At 40.2% G+C, this 22,985-nt stretch overlaps 1 protein-coding gene and 1 pseudogene across 3 annotated transcripts in view; one reads left to right on the forward strand and one right to left on the reverse strand.

The window, feature by feature from the left end:
• The window catches only part of LOC133441667 (cGMP-dependent 3',5'-cyclic phosphodiesterase), a 196,671-nt gene that overhangs the window by 120,751 nt on the left and 52,935 nt on the right, over positions 1–22,985 (reverse strand). Inside the window, exons 1-3 of one of the 3 annotated variants that reach the window (XM_061719205.1) lie at positions 12,820–12,847; positions 12,703–12,748; positions 12,217–12,307 (exon numbers count right to left, since the gene is read on the reverse strand). In XM_061719205.1, the coding sequence (XP_061575189.1) occupies positions 12,217–12,307; positions 12,703–12,737 (126 nt within the window). In that variant the 5' untranslated portion in view covers positions 12,738–12,748; positions 12,820–12,847. Of the gene's footprint in view, positions 1–12,216; positions 12,308–12,702; positions 12,848–22,985 lie in introns of those variants that run through there. The other 2 variants (XM_061719204.1, XM_061719203.1) reach the window with 2 other exon arrangements.
• On the forward strand, positions 15,305–15,486 carry LOC133442684 (small nucleolar RNA U3; annotated as a pseudogene).

The following is a 22,985-nucleotide window of genomic DNA, read 5'->3' on the forward strand; positions in this document are numbered from 1 at the left end:
GTTTTTGAAAAAAGGGCTTCATATCATAGACATAGAGCCATAGAGGAATTATTGCAAGAAGCTGTGTTGCATATATAAATTAAAGCATCCTCTCCACAGCCGAACACTTCGGGAGGAGAAAAATTGAAGGACTCGTATAGAAACTGAGGTCTGAGGTAGCTGCTTTAGTGCTCTTTGTGATATTAATTACTGCAGAGAAAAGAGCCCTGTCATATTATGCATTTCCCAAGGACCTAATGACATGTCTTTGAACTGTTCTGGTCAAAATGCCACAGAAATAATGCTCCCTTTTTTATAAAAATCTTATATTTTATTTTATAAAAATGCAGCATGATATGAAGCTTTGTGGATACACATGGGGACCATGGAATGGCTTTCAATGGCTGGATGCAGTTTTCTATAGAGAAAATACATATTTGAAAGAAAAAGGCAATCAAATAAAGTTTACTTGGATAATTTTACTTTCATCTTCCCATTCACACAAACATGCATGTACAATATCTGCACCATTTGCGAGTTAACTGAGGTTCAGGATCTTCCCAGGAAAAGAAAAGAAAAATAATGCAAACAACGAATGACCCACTTTACCACCTATGCATATAAATGAAACAGCATTGAAAACCACAACCATCTTCAGACATGTAAAAGAACCTGACAAACAAAAACACTTGATTGCAGCAGTATTTTCTCTCTTTTATTTTCTGCAGCGCCTCTGAGATCTGGTGTTCTCTTGGATAGTTTTTTATTATACTTACTCAGCCATCTGATACAGAATGTATCAAGATTATTATCTATTTGAGCAAGTGAAAAACGCTCAATTGCCTACTCGTACTCTTTGGAGATTTGGAAGTCACCAGAGATCTTGGACAGCAAATATACCACCACAGTGCATGTGCACGCAAACAAACCCACACACATGCTGTGAAAGTGTGAGGAAGAACTTGCTCAATATCCTGCAAGGTTCCACTTGAGATAAACTCAGCAGCACTAAATAATGCAGTCCATTTATCAAAGAAGAAATGCTAACCCTGACACACACATACACACACACACCGATGACAGTGTATACAGCACTCTCAGAGGGTCGCTGTGAAGTGAAGGTGCCCTTGTGTCCGTGGTTATTCTTCTCTACACAGGACCCAAAGTGCCATGGCAGGCAAATCCCAACAGTAGATGCTTGTGTGAGTTTACTCTGCTCTCTTTACCACTAAATGCTACACTGCTTTGCCCCCATGATGTAAAAATCCCCTGCAAATGTAAAACTTTATTCCCGGTGTGTTGGTGTCTATCGCCTTCAGCTGCAGCGAGCCCTTCTGCACCACAGGAGGCGAAGGGATCAAATAGAAAGACCTACGTTTTGGCGCAGCGTGCCATGGAGTTTGAAGCAGGTATAGGGAAAGAGCTTTTAACCCTGCGTTCACACTGCTCCCGATGCCTCCGCTGCCTCTGCTGCTCTCGCTGCTCCCGCTGCCTCTCGACGCGCGTTTTCATAGAAAATGAATGGCAGCCGGCTGCCTATGACGCCCGTAACGCTTTCACCCTGCGTTCACACTGAAAGCGTCACGGGCGTCATAGGCAGCCGGCTGCCATTCATATTCTATGAAAACGCGCGTCGAGAAGCAGCGAGAGCAGCAGGAGCAGCGAGAGCAGCAGAGGCAGCGGAGGCGTTGGGAGCAGTGTGAACGCAGGGTTAAAAGCTCTTTCCCTATACCTGCTTCAAACTCCATGGCACGCTGCGCCAAAACGTAGGTCTTTCTATTTGAGGCGTCGGGAGCGACCGGAGCAGCGCATCAATTTGAAGTTGAAAAATCTGAACTTTATGCAAATGAGCAGCGGTGACGCCGACGCAGCGTCCAATCACACACCGGGATTCCCGAAGCAAGAAGCTTCAATGCAGATTGTACTTTTGTGTACACACAAACGTACACTCATTCACATGCGTACAGGAGCAGAGCTGTGCACTAACAAACTTATTTTATCAGGAATTAATATATTTCATCCAGCAAAATGACATTTTTGCTGATTTGACTGCCGTTTTTACCTGAACTGCTCACGTGAAACACGTATCTGATGGGTTGGATGGTCCCAACGATTCTATTTGCTACATTGACCCAACGCAAAATAATTAAAAACCATGCTTATTAATCACAAAACACAGGTTAAACATCATGACCAAATCTGCTCCGACCCGGTGTGTCAGTGATCAGTGCAGACAGACTGCAGCGAAGCCTGAATTATGGTTCTGCGTTAAATCGACGGCATACCCTACGCCGTCGGCTCTGCGTTGGTGTGACGCACCGGGAGCAAAGGCTCTGGCGGTTGATGTTGATCCGCGGACCAAACTTGTTAAGGAGCATCAAACTCACTCTTATCTACGCGGAAATAACGCTAAAATATAAAGAAGGCGTCCCAAAGTGTGATCTATGGTGAAATGGGAAACTGAAGATGTGCACGCTATATGTGTTGACTATACACTGTTCCCTCCACTTCTGCAGCGCAGCTTCAAGCCCCGCCCACTGCAGCCGTCGACAGAACATGCTGTTTTCAGTGTGAACGCACCAAGCAGCGAGATGCTGGCGTCAGGCGATTTTTGTCGCTTTCAGTGTGAACGCAGGGTCAGTGTAACGAATAAGAAAAGCTCTATGATGAAATTCCTGCTCAAAGTCCAATAACATCGTTAGATGAATATAAATGCTAAAATGTCCACTCAGACCAAAAAACCCTATAATGTAGAAGATGGGTTGATTGGATTCATTTTCTCTTCTTGAGCTGGTGAGTCCATAAAAGTATTCAAAATTTTCCCTTTTCTATTTGAAATAAAATTATGTTTTTGGCTTTTTCTAGATTGTATCAGAGAAAACAAAGCATAAGTGCATATAATTGATCTGCATGACCATTTATCGTGTAAAAACTGAAATTAGAAAAAAAAAATCAAACCTTTTGTACGTTCTGGTGTGTCTTGTTACATTGTTACAATTTTTTATTTCAATCACTGTTAAAGCCCCGTGACTAAAGAATACCTACAATTATCACTGAAAAGGTGGAGAAACAACAAGGAAGAATGAATATGGCGATAAGGACGGCTGAGAGGACCCGGAAACACTACATTTACAAGCTGTCATAGGACTTGGAAGATCATTTTTATCCTTTGTGGGTGACATCAGTTTTCAATGGATATTTTCCAAACGTTATTTGCTAAAGAGCGGAAACCTGTTGTGTCACATAGGACATGTAAGACATCCCTTGCCTTTTCAGATGTATATCATTTGTCTCGCGTGACAGATGAGCTCTGCATTTTCAAACTGGCTGGGATCTCAGTGGAGGCAAGAACAACAGGGCTTGAAAAATATACATTAAGAGTGTTTCTAAAGTGGACATTTGATATGTTTATTTGTAGGATAGGGTTATGGCAAACATTCAAAAGAAAATGTTTTTCTATTTTTAACTTGAACCTAGCAGTGCACTTTTTGTGTCTGTCAACCATAGTAGACACTGGGATTTACTCATCTGTTTTTATTTGACAGTTGATGTATGACGTTTAACAGAATCAGAAAGAATTTTACTCAGGTGGTGGATGGAGAGTCAAGACCTTGAGCAGTCAGTAAAGGTTTTAAAGGAGCATGAGGCTCCTTTTAAGAAATGAGACTCTCTAGCGCCACCCTTCGCCACGACGGCCGTCGGGGGTACTGCAGCCAACAGCAAAGCCGGCACGGGAGAACGGGGAGAACGTGCATGCAGCGTCATGTGACGTCACATCCGCAGCCCAGCGCGGGAAATTCGGGACCGAATTGCAGCACATTTTGCAGCACACAGCCTGTTCAAGGCAACGGAGAGATACACTAGAGGGCTCATTCTTTTTGGTTTGGAACGCTTCATCTGACATTATTACTAGAAAACTTAAAACGTATACTAATTTTTTTCATAAATCCTGCCTCAATCCTGCCTCAATCCTGCCTCATGCTCCTTTAAGGGCAGGAGAGGATGAAGGCAAAATAATATGAGGAGCAACAGGCCAAACCTGTTGTTTCAGGTTGGGCCAGAAACAACAATGTTAACAATGTTAACTTGAACATGATCGTATTGTTGTATCTGTGATCGCTCTTACTACAGCTGCCGTTAGGGTGTGCATAGATCCGGTTTTAAAATATGGGCCTTCATTGTAAACCAGAATGGGTGCAGAATAATAGTAGCCAAAACTTTGCTGACTAAAGCTCTGAAATTACTTTGTATAGTAAATTACTACAAGATTTTTGAAGATACATTTATATTTATAAACCAACGATGAGTTCTGGTCACATAAGTCAGACCCAACACCATCCCTGAAGAAGTAAAACCCTTCCTGTGTCTCAAGAGGTTAAGAAGTTAAATAAACATCCTCTCAAACAGAAACAAGACTGAAATATTATACGGCATAAACATACATCAGTGTTAACAGCTTCTTACTGGTGCTACTTCTGTAGTTTTGTTTTACTAATAGTTTGAATAAAATACTTTTACTTGTGATAAATTGTACTGAAGTAATTTTTCCACTTCAATCGATTATCTGAGGACTGTGCTTCCACGTCTGCACCATCCTGGACAACAACAGCATCAAAAGAATGATGCAGACTGATGTTGTATGGACTTTGAACCTTCACTTCAAAGAATGAAAAATAAAATAAATGAAACTATAATCTTGAGACCCTGTGGGTTTAAATAAGTTTGCCAGAATAAAAAGTGCAACCTACTGATTTTCACTTATGTGCATGTTAATTCGGCAGTCTATTACTGATGTATTGTTTTCTTTTAGCCTAAGGGGCTCATGTTGATCATTGTTTTAGATGCAAAGAGGAGGGTTTGTTATTCTTAATGCCAATGTGGAGGTTATTGTAATGGCTGCACCTTTAAAAAAAAAAAAAAAAAAAAAATGCTATTCAACAACCTGGAATCATAGCAAGCCCTGCAGAAATCATCCATATGAATGAACTGAATAAACAAAGAAACTCTGAAAAAGCACTGAAAAGTTCCTTTCTCCACCAGAGCCATGGGGCAGAACATATTTAAACTGCTCAAATCTGCGTTGCTGAAATAAATGAATTGAAACAATGGTTGCAAAATGAGTTAAGTTGCTCTGTGTTTTAAATCTGATAGAGAACAAGCGAGATCACAGGCTGCAGGTACCTAATGAACAATCAATTCAATGCATTTCATTCGATGTACATTTCCTTCTGCCGCATCCTCTACTCAGGCATGTTTGAGCTAAACTATTATCATCGAGTCCCTCTGGAATTAGAAATGAAGAACTGAGGAGGAAATTATGGAATCTTATTTATTTTTTATCCTGCACCCTGTACCTTCACTTGTGTAACCAGTGATCAATGCAATAACACTGAGAGCAGAAAGATATTAGCAGTGGATATTAACTGCAGGAATGACATTGCAGCTATATATGACTACAATGCTAAGTATTCCAAAGGTTAAGCAAGGTAATCAGCATTTCTACTGCAATTATGCAGATAACATCTGCTCAGTGGGTGATTTTATTGCTTGTAACTGACATTTCTAATATGCAAAGTTATCACTGCTTCTACGACTCTGCTTTGTTATGTCTGCTCACCAGAGTAGTGTATTTCCTTATAGTTTAAACTCTCATTTTTCCTCTTTGCACTAAGGTTTGAAATGCTGTGCTATCTCATCATCTACAGTACATACTGTAAAAGCAAAGACTTTCAAGATGTTGTCACTGCAAGCAATAGTCTGCTTGAGGTGTGAGAGGGAACGCAGCTCCTGCAGAATTTAAGAGCTGTGTAATACAGTGGTTATTTGATTTCACAATAAGAGACACAATTCATTTGTACTGACAGCTCTTCCCATATTCTATGCTACTGTGTACTACCAGCATAGTTCAGTCATCTCCTGCTACCGCTTGAAATAATTTGTTTCACCACTCGCCAAACAATGGGCTGCAGTGCTGTGTGCACTTGACTGAACGTGCTGAATATCAAGCTCTGTATTTGCTGCTCGCTGCTGCATGTCAGACCGCTGGTATATTGGCATTAAGGACAACGGCAGAGCCAACCAGAGGAAACACACACAAGAGGTTTCATGCAAGGCTGAAAAGGCCACATCAGATCTGAAGGGCAAACACGTTGCTTCCTCATGTCTCCTATCAAATGGAAAATGTTAGATATTAGTAGCACTATCACTGTTTTATTCAGCTCATTTTTACAATAACAGATCTGCTCTGGTAAGCTCTAGTTTTACTGCAAGAATCAATTTGCAATGATTTTCTTTGATAATATGAGCAATGTTTTCTGAGGTAGATATTTAAATATTTATTTCACTAGGACAACGTGTGTGCAAGCGAAGGCATGTTCAGCATGGCTAATGCAACAGTTATGTTTTTATTCCCTCAAGAAAATTCAGTCCTCAAGTTCTTCAAGCTGTGAGATGAGAGCATGCAGGCTCCCTTCTGCCTGAAAACTGAAAATTAAAATGAGAGAGTGCAGTTTAATAGACTAAACCAGATCCATTCAGCAGTAACACTTCCATGTCATGAAGGTCGGGCTATCTAGGGCGCTACTGCACAGAGTTCCTGTAGACACGCACTCTTAAAACCCTCAACTACACACACACACACACACACACACACACACACACACACACACACACACACACACACACACACACACACACACACACACACACACACACACACACACACACACACACACACACACACACACACACACACACACACACACTCACACACACACACACACACACACACACCAATGTAAGCAGAAAAAAATCATGTAGCTCATTTTGTGTTCTGTCAGTATTCTTCCCAGAATTTTCATTTGCTCTTAACTCATCAACAACAACTAAAGGATGAGAAAATGCGGTGCCTTCTGCACAACAAAATGACGGAGTCTAGATCAACAGAGCCAGGGAATCAACGATATAAGCAGTTATGAAACGTGCATTTGCACTGACAGTCAGACATCCAGAGGTGGAAAGGGGATATAAAATATCTACACCCAATAATACAAGGAGCATAAATTTTGTTGCATTCTCGCGTCCTCTGTCAGAAGCACATACATACAGTATGTGAATCACCCTGATTCATTGACAAATGAATCCCCACATCTGTTCTGCCGGAGAGTGAGAAGAGATTAATCTGCTGATTTGCAGCTTTACAGGCTCACAAGCTGCATGAACCGCCGAACACAGGCATGTTCCTTCCATCCCGTCAGCTGATGTTGTCGAGATAGGAGATCTCTCGAGGCCACTCATTTAGTAATTAATCTGTCGTTTCCACTGTGCATTAGTTGTCATCTTTTTGGACACTTGTACAGCTACGTTTATAGACCTCCTCAATAGACGTCAATGACACTGACCTCTAGAGATTCATTGAGCGTGTCATTGCATTTAGACATAATTGACAAAGCGCAAGCCTGTTTATATGAGATTTCACAGTTAACAGTGTATCTTAGATTATTTTAACTGTAAGCATAGAAGTATGAAATGAGATATATAAAATGTGATTATATTAAAACAATCAATGCACAAATGGAGCGAATCTTAAAAGAGAAAATATACATTTATCTTACTCTATATGGTGCCCGAGGCAACATACTCAGAGTATTTTTTTTGTGTAAGCGAGTGTCAAACTGAAAAAGGTAGCACAACAGTACTGTGGTCAGTCTGTTGCAGTGATCCCTCATGACAGCTGATGTTGATAGATTTGGAAAAGGGTATGAGAAGACGTCCGCACCATTTAAAGTGTAGTAGGCCCTGTCATCCTATTCTGTCAAGAAGGTTTGGAGGCATGAACAGACTTCATAGATTTGGTTGCTCAGTCAAACTGAGTAAGTAGTGATAACAAGGCCTCAGTCAGACGAGCCAACGATCACTCTGAACGAGATGCAGTACATGCAGTACCAGGTCTTAATGGCAAAGAGGTCAGAGAAAAGCTTATTCCTTACTAAAAAAGTATGTGAAAATCCACTGAGAGTTCGCCAAAAGGCAGGTGATATATTTCCAGTCCATGCTGACATGTTCCAGAGGGCCAGCACGCCTACAGCATTCACTTCTGACTTTTTGTGGAGATTTTTTCCAGACATCTCTGTAATTAAATATCTGGAAGACCACTGGCTGAGATAAAGTGTGAACGTTGTAGTAAATTGTCTGAAACATTTACTTCAAGCCCATGCGTGCTGTGGGAAGAGTTTCTGCCTTATTATTTCTGCTGACCTTCATGTGGCTCTCCATTTACGTGATGGTATTGTGCACGCGTTCAGAAACATGGAATTGATATCAATATAATCAGGGAACCTTGTGTGAGATTCTTAATGTGCTGTAAAATAAAAAATAAAATAGAAAATAAAAAAATAAACATGAGATCATGTACTCAATATGCCCGTCACTCACATTTTCACCTTTAAAGCAGCACAACGTAACTTTCAGCTTTTCTGAGTTTGGCGGCATCTTGTGGACAAAATTGGTAGTGTTTTACCAGAAAGAACACTACGTTTCCCATGAGCACCAGCGTGTACTGCCGGAAAACTCCTGTCCCGTCGCTGCATTTGTTTTGATGAGAGAACACGGGACGCTTTTCTGTTTCACCAAGTGAACAGAAGGAACGCAAAAAAAGATGTTAAACTGCTGGAAAGGAACTGGAATTTACCGGGATACCTTAAACAAGGAAGCCAGGGAGCGGTATATGGAGAAAATAATGATTATTAACGGTCTGGATCCATATGAAATCATTACTGAAGACCCATGTGTTTCAATAAATTTGTATAATAGTACAACATACAGTACATGTTTTGTATCCCTCTTACTTCTCTTTTCTTTTCTTTGACTGCTATATTATGGTGAAGAGGCATGAGCAATATTTTTTTTTCCTCGTGAGATTATTTTTTTCCTCTGCAGCTACAAATAAGAGTTAATATTTTTTCCTCAACAAACTAGTTTTATCTGAAGATTGGGGTTAATTGCACCGCAGAGAGCTGGCCAGCAACTGCGTTTAGCTGGCGAAGTGGGGAATAAAACCCGTGTTTTGATCCGACCCCGGTCTGTGTGAGTGTTTGTGGTTTAAGGCTGTTTATGGTTCTGCGTTAAATCGACGCAGAGCCTACGGCGTAGGGTACGCGGCGACACGCACCGTACGTTGCGCGTCGCCACGTACCCTACGCCGTAGGTCTGCGTCGATTTAACGCAGAACCATAAATCAGGCTTTACTGTGTGTTTGGTCGTTACAGCCGCGATCCAAAGCGAGCCGACGACTCTTTCACTCTTTTACTCTGTTATATCAGATACTTGGCCTGCGTGGTTCTGCCTCCGAGCAGGAAACCGGTGAAAAGTTAAACCATTAGGATCTTTTCCCCACGTCTGTTGTGTGGAGCTGCTGCAGCCGCAACGCAGCAACAGGTTCTGCGGAGCTCTGAGCTCCACGCCCCGGCCATTTTCGTCTCGACTGCGAATCGGGAAGGAGGGGGAAGTGACGTATGCCGTAAAGCAGTCAAAGTCGTAACGATTTGTAGTTTTTTAGTGTGGCAGGGTTCCTACCATGCTCCTCAAAGTTACATAGTGCCAGTGAAGGAGATACAGACTCCCTCAGATCATGACAGAGGTGTCATTAAACCTGTTGGAAGTTGATGTACCATCACAATGACTCTGGAAATATGATATTAAGGTGGAAAAGTTACGTAGTGTCACTTTAAAAGTGCATCTTCAGTAAAAAAAAAAAAAACAATGTGTCCTCCAGAAAAGGAAAAAAAAATCTCTGGCATCAATGTTTGAAAATTTCTCAACCTAAACTGTTTTGCTCCAGCCCCAACTAAGAAAACCAGACACTGAGCATCACCTCATTTACACTTATCTCCACAGTAAATCATGGTGGTGGCAGCATCATCCTGTGGGGGTGTGGGGAGGCTATTCAGGAAAGACGGGAGAAAAAAATACCATATTGGTCAGGAGTTGTCCGGATGTGAGACTGATATGAAGATTTACAGTTTAACAAGAGAATGACTCCAAAGAAACTACCACAAATACGTACAAGTGGTGTCAGAAAAACTCTGAAAAAACAATGGAGTTTCTTATGAAATACTTGAAAATAACGGCACACCGACAAAGGGTGTAAGGGAGGTAAGGGTGTAAACTGGAGGACAAAAGGGGGTTTATTTTATGAAGATTCTCAAAGGAAAGGAAGTTTGGAGTCATTTAACAAAATTTAGGTGAAAGTAAGGGCAAGGCAATAAAAATGTTTCATTGCATTGCTATTAGGTATATTTTATTATTTGGGTTATTGATGTCCCTACTGTGGTTTCTTTGTGTTACAATCATTTACTTTCTTTTTGTGAGCCAAGACTACGTTTTCAACAATGAAAAAAAAAATGTATGAATTCTCAAAGTATTCTTGTCCTCCCAAAGATTTGCTTGAGAACTTAACAAATATGTTTGTCTTTTATTTTTGAATAGCTCTTGGTGGAGGATCCACAGAGAATACAAGTTCACCAGCAGCCAGAGAGACTGTGTGATGTTTCAGCAACAAATCACCAGCAATGTGCCATTAACAAACACAGGAAGGTGTAAGAGAGGAATGCAGTTGGACAAGACTTTATCAAATGTAACCTGGCTGGAGAAATATGTACGTGAAAGCCTGACGCACGCTTGCATTACTGCTGTGACACACAGAAACATGAAGAGGCACAGACACATTCATGCACGCAGGCCTGTATGAATAAAATAACCCGATTAAACCCACAAAGACCTGATTATGGGAAAGCACTTTAAAGTTTAAAGCGATGAAGCTGCACTGACTAAATTTTGAAGTAAAAGGAAAAACAAAACACAAGAACACACACACCCACATAGTTCATGCATGTTTTTTTATGTGTGCTGGTGTTGAACGTGCACATGTGTCTCTGTATCTCTGTGAGCACACAGCACATCTCTAGGTAATTGGATCTGAGCTCAACATGTCGACACTCGCAGCCAATCAAACATTTTCTCTATTTCCCTGCCAACATTAAATCCCTCTGCAATATAAAGAGGAAGCTCACGCTGCGTAAACAGACACACACTCATACACACACACATGTTTTTGCTGCTTGACGGTACATGTGAGGATACTTGACAGCAGCAATTTTTGATTTCAGGTATTGGCTTGTCATAACCCAAACAAATTCGAATGAGATAGCAACACAGATGAAGACAAGATGTCACCAAAGAAAAAAAAAGACAAACCAAAAATTACTTTATTGATTTACGACAAGAAGAACAAGCTGCATCAATTTAACTCAATGAATGCAGTAGTCTGCATGATACACACAGCTCAGATGATCCATGAGTAAAATTATGAAAAACAGCTCACTGAGTTCAATTTCCTTCCTTTCATGTTTGTAGCTTTTTTATGTTGTCTCTTTCCATCTAAACGCACAGTCTTTCACTGAAAGAATCCTCAGATCAAATCCACAGAAACTAGGGAAGGTTAATATAACATAACCTTAATACTGCAAAGCACTTTGTGATGTGCTTTTCAACCATGCATTCACACAAACACTCACACACAAGATCTTCTCAATTATAAAGACTTTATACAGACACAGGACTATTTTCTGCACATCACACTGATGAGCAATAGCGCTGTTCGTGGGCTTCTGTGTCATGCAAATTATGTTTTGACAAGTGAAGAGACCGCGGATCAAATCAAATCATTTTTTATACTTCCCCAGAAGTATAAAAGGCTGAACCAACAGGAGTAAAACTTACCTCCTTGAGATTAAAGTTCAGTGTTTCCAAGTACAAGAACGGAGAAGAATAAAGACAGAAGAGGTGGATAGAGGGGAAAGAGAGTGATTACCAAAAGAAAATCCCTAATTCAAAAGGGTATTCAAGTCTCAGTTCATGTATAGAAATGCTGAGTTGTGGATGAAAACGTGGAGATCGTATCTAGTGGTTACTGTGCTTGTTGCTATAGAACCACGATCACTGAACAGCTTAAAAAATGAACAAAGAAAAAAGACTAAGGGGTGAGGGATGAGGGCATCGGGCTTATAGCATCCTGTTTACGCGGAGAAGAGAAGAGAAGAGAAGAGAAGAGAAGAGAAGAGAAGAGAAGAGAAGAGAAGAGAAGAGAAGAGAAGAGAAGAGAAGAGAAGAGAAGAGAAGAGAAGAGAAGAGAAGAGAAGAGAAGAGAAGAGAAGAGAAGAGAAGAGAAGAGAAGCCTACCTGGAGCTTTTCGGACAACGTGGTGGGTTGTGTGGCACTCAGTGCTGGAGCTGAACTCTCCTCAGGACGCAGAAACACTTGCTGACCACGTCTGCAGGCATCAGAAAACAATAATCAGGAGCTTGTTGTTTCTTTACGCGTGTTTCAGTTATCCTCCATGTACAGTACACATAAAGTCAGCCGGTGAAAGACTGACTGATAAGATGCTGGAAAAAAGAGCTTTTCAGTGCACATACACGCATACACATTCAACAATGTATCTTATCCTGGAAGTAAGGAGTGCAGGAATTTCAAAGTGCGTGCGTGTGTGTGTGTGTGTGTGTGTGTGTGTGTGTGTGTGTGTGTGTGTGTGTGTGTGTGTGTGTGTGTGTGTGTGTGTGTGTGTGTGTGTGTGTGTGTGTGTGTGTGTGTGTGTGTGTGTGTGTGTGTGTGGGGGGGGAATGTAGGTGAAAAGGTGGATGTGTTCAGGTGTGTGAAAATCCTTACAGGTCCTTTGCTTTTTTCCTCTCGATTGCAGTCATGTCATCTCCACCTGTCGTACGCAGAGAGAGCGCTGAAGTCACACACACATTTACGCACACAGAGGCACACCAATGTACTCACTCGCACTGGCAGGCTGAGACACACACTGGCGCGGTAACACCACGAGCGGCAATGCACAGAGCCCAGAGTGAGAGCAGTCCCTCCTTCTCTCTCCTCCCACCTCTCTCTCACTCGCTCTCTGCTGTTCCTCCTCTGGGTCTTACTGCCTCCTTCAGCCCTCCCCATGTTTCACCTCCCTGCTGTCACTACACTAAACCAGCTACACTAAAGCACACGGCTACAGGTACACATGAGGCCACTTTAACCATTTATAATTCCATTTTTTTAAGGTATTTCAATGCAGGCCAGAAATATCTCACAGCTGGGAATCAAACACTACTTGACAGCATTTGCACCTCTGTGGTATGCATCTTTTTAACCATTTAAAGGGGACCTATTATGGCATCTAATACCTATTTTAAACAGGCCTTGAATGTCTTAAAAACAAGCTTTTGATTGTTTTTGCTAAATAAATTAGAAATTCAGCCTCTGAGCCATGTCTTTATCATCCCATTCTCTAACCTCATTATCTATGCAGGATTCTGAGTGGGCGGGGCTATGATAATGAGGCACTGTGCTGATTGGCTGCCTGAATGACGTGATACACCGCTACGAAAAAATTTCGGAAGCTCCGGCCGGCGGAGTTAGTTGTGGGCGTGGTTTCACGCATCGGAGGCCAACCGATGTAAATTGCTCCCGTAACGACGGGAGCAGAATCTGGATCTTGTAGAAGTCACATCACACTGGATGGCTCATCCGGGCGGCTGTACAGACACTGCAGAATTTGGTTGCTTTCCTCCTTCTCTGAGTTGGCAGGCTGAGGGGAGACCACTTTATATATAAAGCAACAAAAAACGTGTTTTTCATAATAGGTCCCCTTTAAGATTATAATGTTTACATAAAAAAAAGAAACCTACTCTTAATGTTTGAGATGTGGATGTGGGACAGAGATGTCGGTGTTCGGTGGATTATAAAAATGTCTAGAGAAAAGGTTGTTGTTGAAAAAGTGTCTAACTTTGACATTGTGGTTGATATCCCATCAGTTTTTACCATGCATGCAGTCCTGTCTTGACATAAGCCAAGCCGATAAGGAAACGGCTAAACTTCAGTCATCTGAAAAATAATAAATGACTTATTTTCTGCTGATAAGTCTTTATACATGTGTTTGAAATCTGACAGTGTCATATTTTAAATTACTTCAATGTGTAACACAGAAATTTTAGCACTGTACACACTTTCTAGCTCCACATAAACTCAGTGAAAGCACTATTGGTTATGACACAATTAGGCCGCCACTCAATGGACACTTTGGAAGCGGAGTGTAAGCTATTTTGAAAACAGAAGACCGAAGGGCAGATGAGGAATGGGACCAAACAGAGAAACATGCTGAATACAGATTTTTTGCCCATCAGACACTGCGTGGAGTATAGATAGTTTATGTTTATGTATATTGTGTAATCTACCTCCATCTCTGCTACTATATCCATATTCTAGTTAATTTCTTCATTGATTCATGATGCAAAATTCTGAGATAATGCACAAAATATGAATAACAATGAACATGCAGGCCAAGAGATGGGTCTCTGAAATTCACTACAACATGCTTTATTGGCTCTTGACAGGAGATTAAGGAGCATTAGTAATATTATGAGCACTGGAACCTTCTAAGCTTTACCACTTTGGAGCTGGAGTGTCTTTAAAAATCGGAAACTGGGGGAGGCTCCATCTTTAAGTGTTAATAACATATCCCTTCACTTTGCAATATAGAACTTCCTTGTTATAGTTGGTGCTAGGTTTCTCTAACATTTATGAACACATTATCAGATGTGTGCAAATGACATGCCATAGAGAGAAAAACACACTGCAGAATTAAGACCACGTCATGAATGAGGAACCGCTCCATGTATTACTGTAAATCCAATAAAAGCTTCCTAGCAAGCCATAATCCATTGAAAGAGATGCCTCTCTGTGTCCTGACCTCCTGACTTATCAACTATTATTATAATTTCTGTGATTTATTCTTCTGTTTCAGAACACTAAATACTACTGCAGTGTTGCCAGATGCTGTGTTGCCCTTGGTGATGCGACAGATCACAATCCTTGCAGAGACGGTGAGGAAGTCGGTAGATGAGATTGAAAAGGAAAAAGCAGTGTCCCAGCTACTAAAGCAAGCACAATTACACAGTTGCAGCAATTTTAAGGCAAACGCAACCTAAAAGAGATTATTTTCCAGGTGTAAAATAAAAAGGTGTAATTCTGATAAACTAGGATTTCGTTTTATGGGGGTTAATGACATTTTATTTACGTTAGTTTCACTCCAATGACGTTGGAAACTAATTTTGCTTGATATACTGTGGATTTTAATCTCTTATCTTTCCTATGGCACGCATTGTTTCTATGTTTCAGGTTAATTGAGGTTGCACATTGAAAAATATTTTCTTCATTATGTCTGGCATATTGTTAAGAGTTGTTGTGTTTATGAACAACCGTTCCAACTTACTTGTTGAAAATATTTATATACAGCCTTGAAAGTGTTTGGTCTCGTTATCCACGATGATGAGTCTTGATACCCCCTTTTGAGTGTGAAGCGGGCAAGAAATAATGATTTACTTCATACGTTTCTTGTCATTGATGGCCATTCTGTGTTCTGCCTTGGAGTATCGAAGAATGGGGTATGATCAGAGTGGTAGCTTATTACTGTTCAAAGAAATTAATATATTATTATATTGAATTACATTGACATTGTCAGAAGTTTTACTTTCATAGGGAACTCAGGAAGTACTGTCACAATTTCATGAAGCAGTATCATCATGTAGTTATGTATGTATGTTATGTTTATAAAAATAAGAGTCTCTGGAAGACGTATAGATCAAGTAAAGTATAAACAAATAACCAATTACGGTTCATGATCAGGTAATTCTGCTAAACCTATGAAGACAATCATGATTGAGATCATGACACTTTTCTTCTTGTTTGGCTCAAAACTTTAGATTTAATTTAACAAAAGATTTAATTGGATCTTTGCTACTTCATGACCCAAAACTCCGGTAGAGGCTAATAAACGGACCTTTAAATAAACCAGATAGCAGAATTAACCTACTTCTACATTTAAATAATACTTGACAGTAGGGGTGTAACGGTAAACGCATTCGTACTGAACCGTCCCGGTAGCCTATACGTCTGTCGGTACGGGGCAGACGTGTGCAATCCCAATACAATGTTTAACAGCAGCTTGTTAAACAGTGTTCTATTTTTTATTCATATTTTATTTTGTTTCATTTTTACAAGAAAATGTATAAACCGTAGTTTGCAAAAGTTAAAAATTAAACAAAAAGCAATTTTTATGTTTAGATTTTTTCCCTTATTGTACTGAAAATGAACCAACCGTGACCTCAAAACTGAGGTAGTGCCGAACCGAGATCTTTGTGTACCGTTACACCCCTACTGGACAGTGTTAGAGGATTTTTTTTTTAATTCCTTCATATCACATACAAGAGAAAGTATGTGAAAAAATAAATAGTGAAAATTCCTTACAGCCAGTCATAAACAACAAATCCTCACCCCTGCAGCTCTTTACATTCAGTCACTTGGCAGATTTATCGCATCAGCCTAAATAGCTGTAAAAAGAAAGCCCGTGTAGGACCAACAGCTGATTCTTTGTGCTGAGATTGATGGAGAAATGAAAACTAGCATAAGGTTGATTAGGGCTGACTCATAATGGTTCATCGACTAGACGGCAAAGCCGAAGGTTACTTAATAAAAACAGGCTTGCAGCTTTAGACACTTACTTATAAAACCATGTCAAATCATGCGTAAAATGCTCTTTAAAAAGGTGATGGTAAGAGTCAAGGGATATTATAGATCCTCACACTTGGAGACCGGACAAATACAGTTGAATTTAATTGGCTTGATTTAAACACACACACACACAGGTCTGGCTGGGACTTGCATATTGTGTGTTTCCTATTATTACATGTTTAACACCAGTGTATTGCAATGTCAAATAGTTATATATGAAATATGCCTGGTCTAATGTATATTTCAAGAGGTGATGGATCCTGTGAATTCTTTTATGCATGAGGTGTCAGAAAGACAGAGTTGACAGGGCCGACTGCTCAGACATTGGTTCTTAGTTACTGCACTATCCTCAGGCAAGTGTGATCTGCTCTAAAATGCTGTAATATCCCTCTAAACCCTAAGGCAGCCTGTGTTGTGCACACGGTGAAAGGTTATTCCACTACAGCAAAACCTCAGACTGACCAGTGTTGGCCAACGGCTGAAAGATACACACAGATAATCAGAAGTGCACACAATTCATAGAGTGAATTCAGTGTCTGCTGAAGAAAAAGCACAGACAAACACTCTTAGGTATAAGAGCAGACTTTCACATGACACATATTTTAACATATCTTAGCTTAGTTCAAATCAAAATCTTGTCATGGACTGCTGGGGACTCAGTGATCTAGATTACCATTCACTCACACGGACGCAACCATGTACACAACAAACACTCATGCGTTATCGCTTCCAGAGTTAGGCTGAAAGGACAATTGATCTCAGGTTTGTGATTAAAACGAGGGTTGCTGTCACTGCTCCAATGCAATCAAAACACAAGCCTGAAAAGTAATCCAACACCCACTCAATTACCCCTTCACACTCACACACAGGACAAACACACAAAGAGCAGCAGCGGGAATACATACATTGCAAGGGAATGCAACTATCCGTCTCCGGACCAGGAATTTAATGAAGACAGAGCCAGGAAACCTTCGTCAAATATGCCTATGTGTGTTTAAATTATACTAGATGTTGTTGGCTGGGCTATAATTGAAAATGTGTATAGGATGTCTATAAAAACAATGACTGCCAATGCACATATGCGTGTGTGTGTGCGTGCTTGCGTGCGTGCGTGCGTGCGTGTGTGTGTGTGTGTGTGTTTGCCCTCCCATAAAGCTGTCAAGTGACTGAAAGCTCTAAATGGTAAAGATGCACTCAGGGAAATAGGGCTAATCTACATAATGCTGTATAATCCTGATTTTCTCTCTCACACACACACAAACACTCACACACATCCACACACACAAACGTGCATTCACACTTTTGTATTATGTGTCAATTAACTGCATTTTTCTGTCTTGTTTGTGAATGAGCCAAGCAGAGCTGATGCAAAGATGCCATCATCTCAGTGTTCCAACTGTATGTAATTGGTTGTGTTTAAACTAATTAAATGAATTGCTGTCCCAAAGGAAAAAAAGAAAAGAATAAATGAGGTCTCATAAATATTTAATCTATTAAATTCATAGGTACCGGTAGTGTAACTGTCATCAGAGGCATCACTCATAATTAACAATAATTAATAATATTCACATTCAGTTAAAATACAATAAATACATATCAATATTTTATATACATTTTCAATAATAGGAAAAGTAATAATTTTCTGGGAATTCATGTAAATATGTTTAATTTATTTAGTTAAAAACACAGAAGTAAGGGTGAGGGACCAATTTTTTTGTTCCGCTTGTCCACATTATTGTTTGGGGACACGGTTGATTGACCCACTCCAAGAGCCACACGAGGTGTGGTACACGTCTGCAAGAAATAAATCATAATACGTTTGCCCAGAAGATAAAATGATATTTTCTTACAAGAAGAAGCAGTGAAAATCATCTTTATTCCCTTGGAGTTAATGTGGCCAATAAGGTACAATATTTAGTTGTCTTATGTGACTGAGAAGTGAAGCCAGTTAAGCCTTAAATTTTATATCTAGGCAATGTCTGCTTTATTTATTCGTTTGTGTATTTCTATTTATTTTATGTAAGTCCTATATATTTTTCGTAAGTTAAGGTAAGTTTTATATTTTATTTTCTCAGTTCTGATGGCATTATTGGGGCATGTTGTCCAAATAAATGGCTGTTAAAACCCAAGAACGAGTTTGAGCCTTGATTAAACTCGGAGGGAGGAACAGGTATTGAAACTAAAAACATTTGTAGATACGAATGACAGACTGAAGGCATAACTCAAGCACATAAAAGCTTGCATATGGAAGTTGCAGACTGGAATACCCATACATCCATCCGCTAACTTCCGCTCATTAAAGTTCGGGTTATGAGCACAGCATTTCAAAAAAAGAGATCAGACCTCCCTCTCCCCAGACACATCCTGTAGTGCCTTCAGGGTAATGCTGAGGCATTCCCAAGTCAGTTGAGAGATACAAGCCCTCCAGCATGCCCTAGGTTTGCCGTGGGGTCCTCCTCCCAGTTGGGCACCTGCCTGGGAAGAGTCATCCTAGCTAGAGGGCCAAACCACCTCAACTGATTCCTCTCAATGTGGAAGAGTTTTAACTCTATTTGGAGTCCCTCCTGAATGGTGGAACTTGTCAGCAACAGTACAGAGGAAACTCATTTCAGGAAATTGTGTCCATGATCTTATTCTTTCAGGCGAAAGGTGAGGCTCGGAATATCAATCAGTCAATAAACAGAGAGCCTTTTTTTCACGCTTGTTTTTTTAGCCTTGTATTTTTGCAGCACGGTGGCTTAGTGGCTTAGCTCACAGCAAGAAGGTCCCCGGTTCGACTCCCAGGCCCAGCAGGGTCTTTCTGTGTGGAGTTTGCATGTTCTCCCCGTGCTTGCGTGGGTTTCCTCGGGGTACTCCGGTTTCCTCCCACAGTCCAAAAACATGCATATTAGGTTAATTAGTGATTCTAAATTGCCCGTAGGTGTGAGTGTGAGTGTGTCTGGTTGTTTGTCTATATATGTAGCCCTGCGATGGACTGGCGACCTGTCCAGGGTGTAATCCCTGCCTCTCGCCTGAAAATAGCTGGGATAGGCTCCAGCAGACCCCCGTGACCCTGCAAAGGATAAAGCGGGTAGAGAAAATGGATGGATGGATATTTTTGCTGAACTCTTTCTCCTCCATAATATACATTTAAAGAATCTGCATTATTGCAGACACTGCTCCAATTCGCCTGTCGATCTCCTGTTGGTCCTTCATTCATGAACAATACCTCAAGAGAACATCCCTAACAGGATAACCTGAGGGACACGGTCCAAAGACTTCTTCAAGTCCACAAAACGCAAGTGGACGGGTTGGGTGAACTCCCATGTCCCCTCGAGGACCCTAGCCAATTTATGTAGAGCTGCACCAGTCTGGAACATCCAAAATGTAACTAAACATACACAACAGATTGTTTGGCAATATATGTTTTCACATGTATTACATGTTGTACTGATTGAAATTTACCAGAAAGAAGTACATGAAGAACAGATGAAGTGTTGAAACTGATCCAAATGGTGGCCCCTAAAAAAAGTTCTTTAAAGGAGCTGTATGTAAGAGCAATAATAAAACAAATCATAAAATGACCCCGATATGTCAACAGACATTTAAAAATCATGTTCATTTCAAATACTTATGTCACTGACAACAGCACTCAAGCCAGGATATTCCCGTTTAAAAAGAGGAGTTGCAGCCCTCAACTGATGTTGATGTTGTCATTATTTTGTTTTGGCCTGAAGCTCCACCCTCCACCTATCTCCCAATCACCAAGTCAGTAGTAATCACAACAAGTGAAGCAGAGAAGTTTCAGCCTCCCTATTTCCTTAAACTTTCTTCAGCTCTTCCCTAAAAGACCCCGAACCACCAAATGGAAACTAAATTTGGATGGCACATCCACAGTGCCTCCACCCAATTAGTTGTGCCCAGTAAAACTCCCAGAGAAGATGCACAGCATATATCCTTGTCATGTCCCCTGACTCCTCTCAATGTGAACGGCCTCTACTTGGAGCTTCTCCCTGATTTCTGAACTCCTCACACTATTTCAGAGAAAAAACAAAATGAAATGCTGAACAGCTAAAATCTTTTGTGATGATGTGATGATGTAAAACCAGATTTAATACCAAAATAGTAGTTAACTGGGATCAAATTTAAAAAGAAATTTGATGTTTTTCATCACTCTGATCAACTGTTATTAACTATTAACTAACTGTTATCAATTAACCATAGGGTTTAAACCATTTAAAAATCGTAATGCTGTTTTGTATTTACAAGTAGTTTTTTCATGTTTTCCAGTGTCTCAAAATCTTGAAAACATTTTAACATTTCAAAAGACTTGGTTTTCAGGCTATTGGTAATTTTTTGGGGTTATGAACATATTTTACAAATATACACACCTCCCCAGTTTATTTGTGTGATGCCTTGATGAAAAAACAAGCTCCAACATGGGGCATTTTGTGAGCATATATAATATCATTAAATCATTTTAAGTTAAGAAGTACTACGGTGTAGAGAGCATGTTTAGGCTTTTTTTAACCCCCTTATCACCCCTTTCATAATTATTCTCTTTTTTAACGCAGCTTGAAGGGGATCTGCAAATCAATCAAAATCCTTTTCAGTGGTGGAATACTGCCTCCCTTCTTGGCCATTTCAGAGATGTGCTCAGCTTGATGAGCGATGTGCATTTGGAAAATTGCTCATGCTGTGTGAAGAGCTCCAGTAGGTAAAGAGGGGCATTAGCTGGCTTGCTGTTGGGCCGTAAGAGTTTTAAATCGAGAGTGATTGAAGATATTTTGAAAGCTGAGTGAAGACAAACTTTGCATGCATCTTTATTCATTTAGTCAGCACGGCTCACAAATGTGAACCAAAAAGGAAAGAGACGTAACCATGACAAATAGAGTAAAATCAATTACTGCTTGGTTTCTGCTTTTCTTTTATATTAATTAGTTGCAAAGTTAAAAACAAGTCTTGATTAAAGCACATTTAAATGTTTTCGAGTTCATGTAAAGAGCATTGTGCAATTATCTACCCAATCTTTGTCTACAGGGGCATGGAGCTAAGAAACAACAACAAACAAACAAAAACAAAACAAACAAACCAGGTCGAGGCCCTCAATAATAAAAATCTTTGCTCACACACCATGGTGTATGACTAAAGACTTGGAGAAAGGTGTGTGTCTGTGTATGTGAATGTGATTGTTAGTGGGTGAAAATGACTTAACTCTATTGTTACTCGTAACTAATTTCCTCAAACAACACATGTAGTAAGACAACAGCAGGAAAGCGACAATAAGGCGCTGTACTTTGGAAAGTCACGAAGGTGGTTGCAGCCTGCCTTGACAGCAGGCTGCACTGCTTATATTGATAAGGCAATGCATTTGTTAATCTGGCTCGAGCCTGTGAGGGTTCAACCCTTGGAAATAATAAACTGAATGCAGCAAGTGCAAAGTGGGTGTAGACCCTTAGAAGCATGAACTCTTTCACCTTGAAAACAGAACACACGTGCAATCCCTGAAAAACATCTGTTGTTGAATAGTATAACATATGCATACTTATCTGAGGGGTTTTATTCTTAATTGATTAAACTATCTGGAAATGAAAGTATTTTGTGAGCAAGCGCATAAAAAATGACTCACATTTTTGAGCACCTCTGAGTGTGCTTGTGGAATGTCAAGGTACATGTGTGGGAGTTATTTCATTGTCATGGCTGAAATTGTGACTCAATGAGCCCGCTCCTTCGGTATAAACTCAATGCCGTACGTACCTCAGTGAGATTTTTTCTGTGACAACCTGTAGAATAGCACCAGATCAATAATAATAAACTTCTATCCATCAGATATTATAGAACAACATTTTGAAAGGGTGCTTAGTGGTTGCTATGTGAGTTAGAACGTTGGCAACCTGAACGGTTTATGAACCAGTTTCCATACCAACATGCACCGTCTCCAAACTGAGCACAGGCAGATTGAAGACACAGAAAAATAGAGAAAGAACAGAAAAAAACCTTACCAATTCTCTATGTTGTATGTTGTATGACTTCATCAGTACACTGCTTATTAGACTACCTTTCTCAGGTCTAAAGGCATGTAAAGTCACAAATACCTGTGGTAGAGAATTAAGATGGAAAGAAGTACAGTAGTGCTCTAACTGCATGCAGATTAAATGATATTGGTTTTAAGCAATGTTTCAGCTTCATATAATCATTCTCGAATTTAAATGCATATTTCAAGCAAAATTCCCACATTAACTTTAACAAAAAACGAGCTTTTGCACATACGTTCTCAATAAATTGTAAAGCAAGCTTGACAAAGTTGTTTTGGGCACAATGTCATCATGGCTAGCTGATGTACTGTACGATAATCTATAGATAATCTGTGCTTCAGAAATGTTTTTTCTATGCTCTTTTTAAGCATTTAA

Source organism: Cololabis saira, chromosome 4 (genome assembly GCF_033807715.1).
Source record: "Cololabis saira isolate AMF1-May2022 chromosome 4, fColSai1.1, whole genome shotgun sequence".
Lineage (NCBI taxonomy): Eukaryota > Metazoa > Chordata > Actinopteri > Beloniformes > Belonidae > Cololabis > Cololabis saira.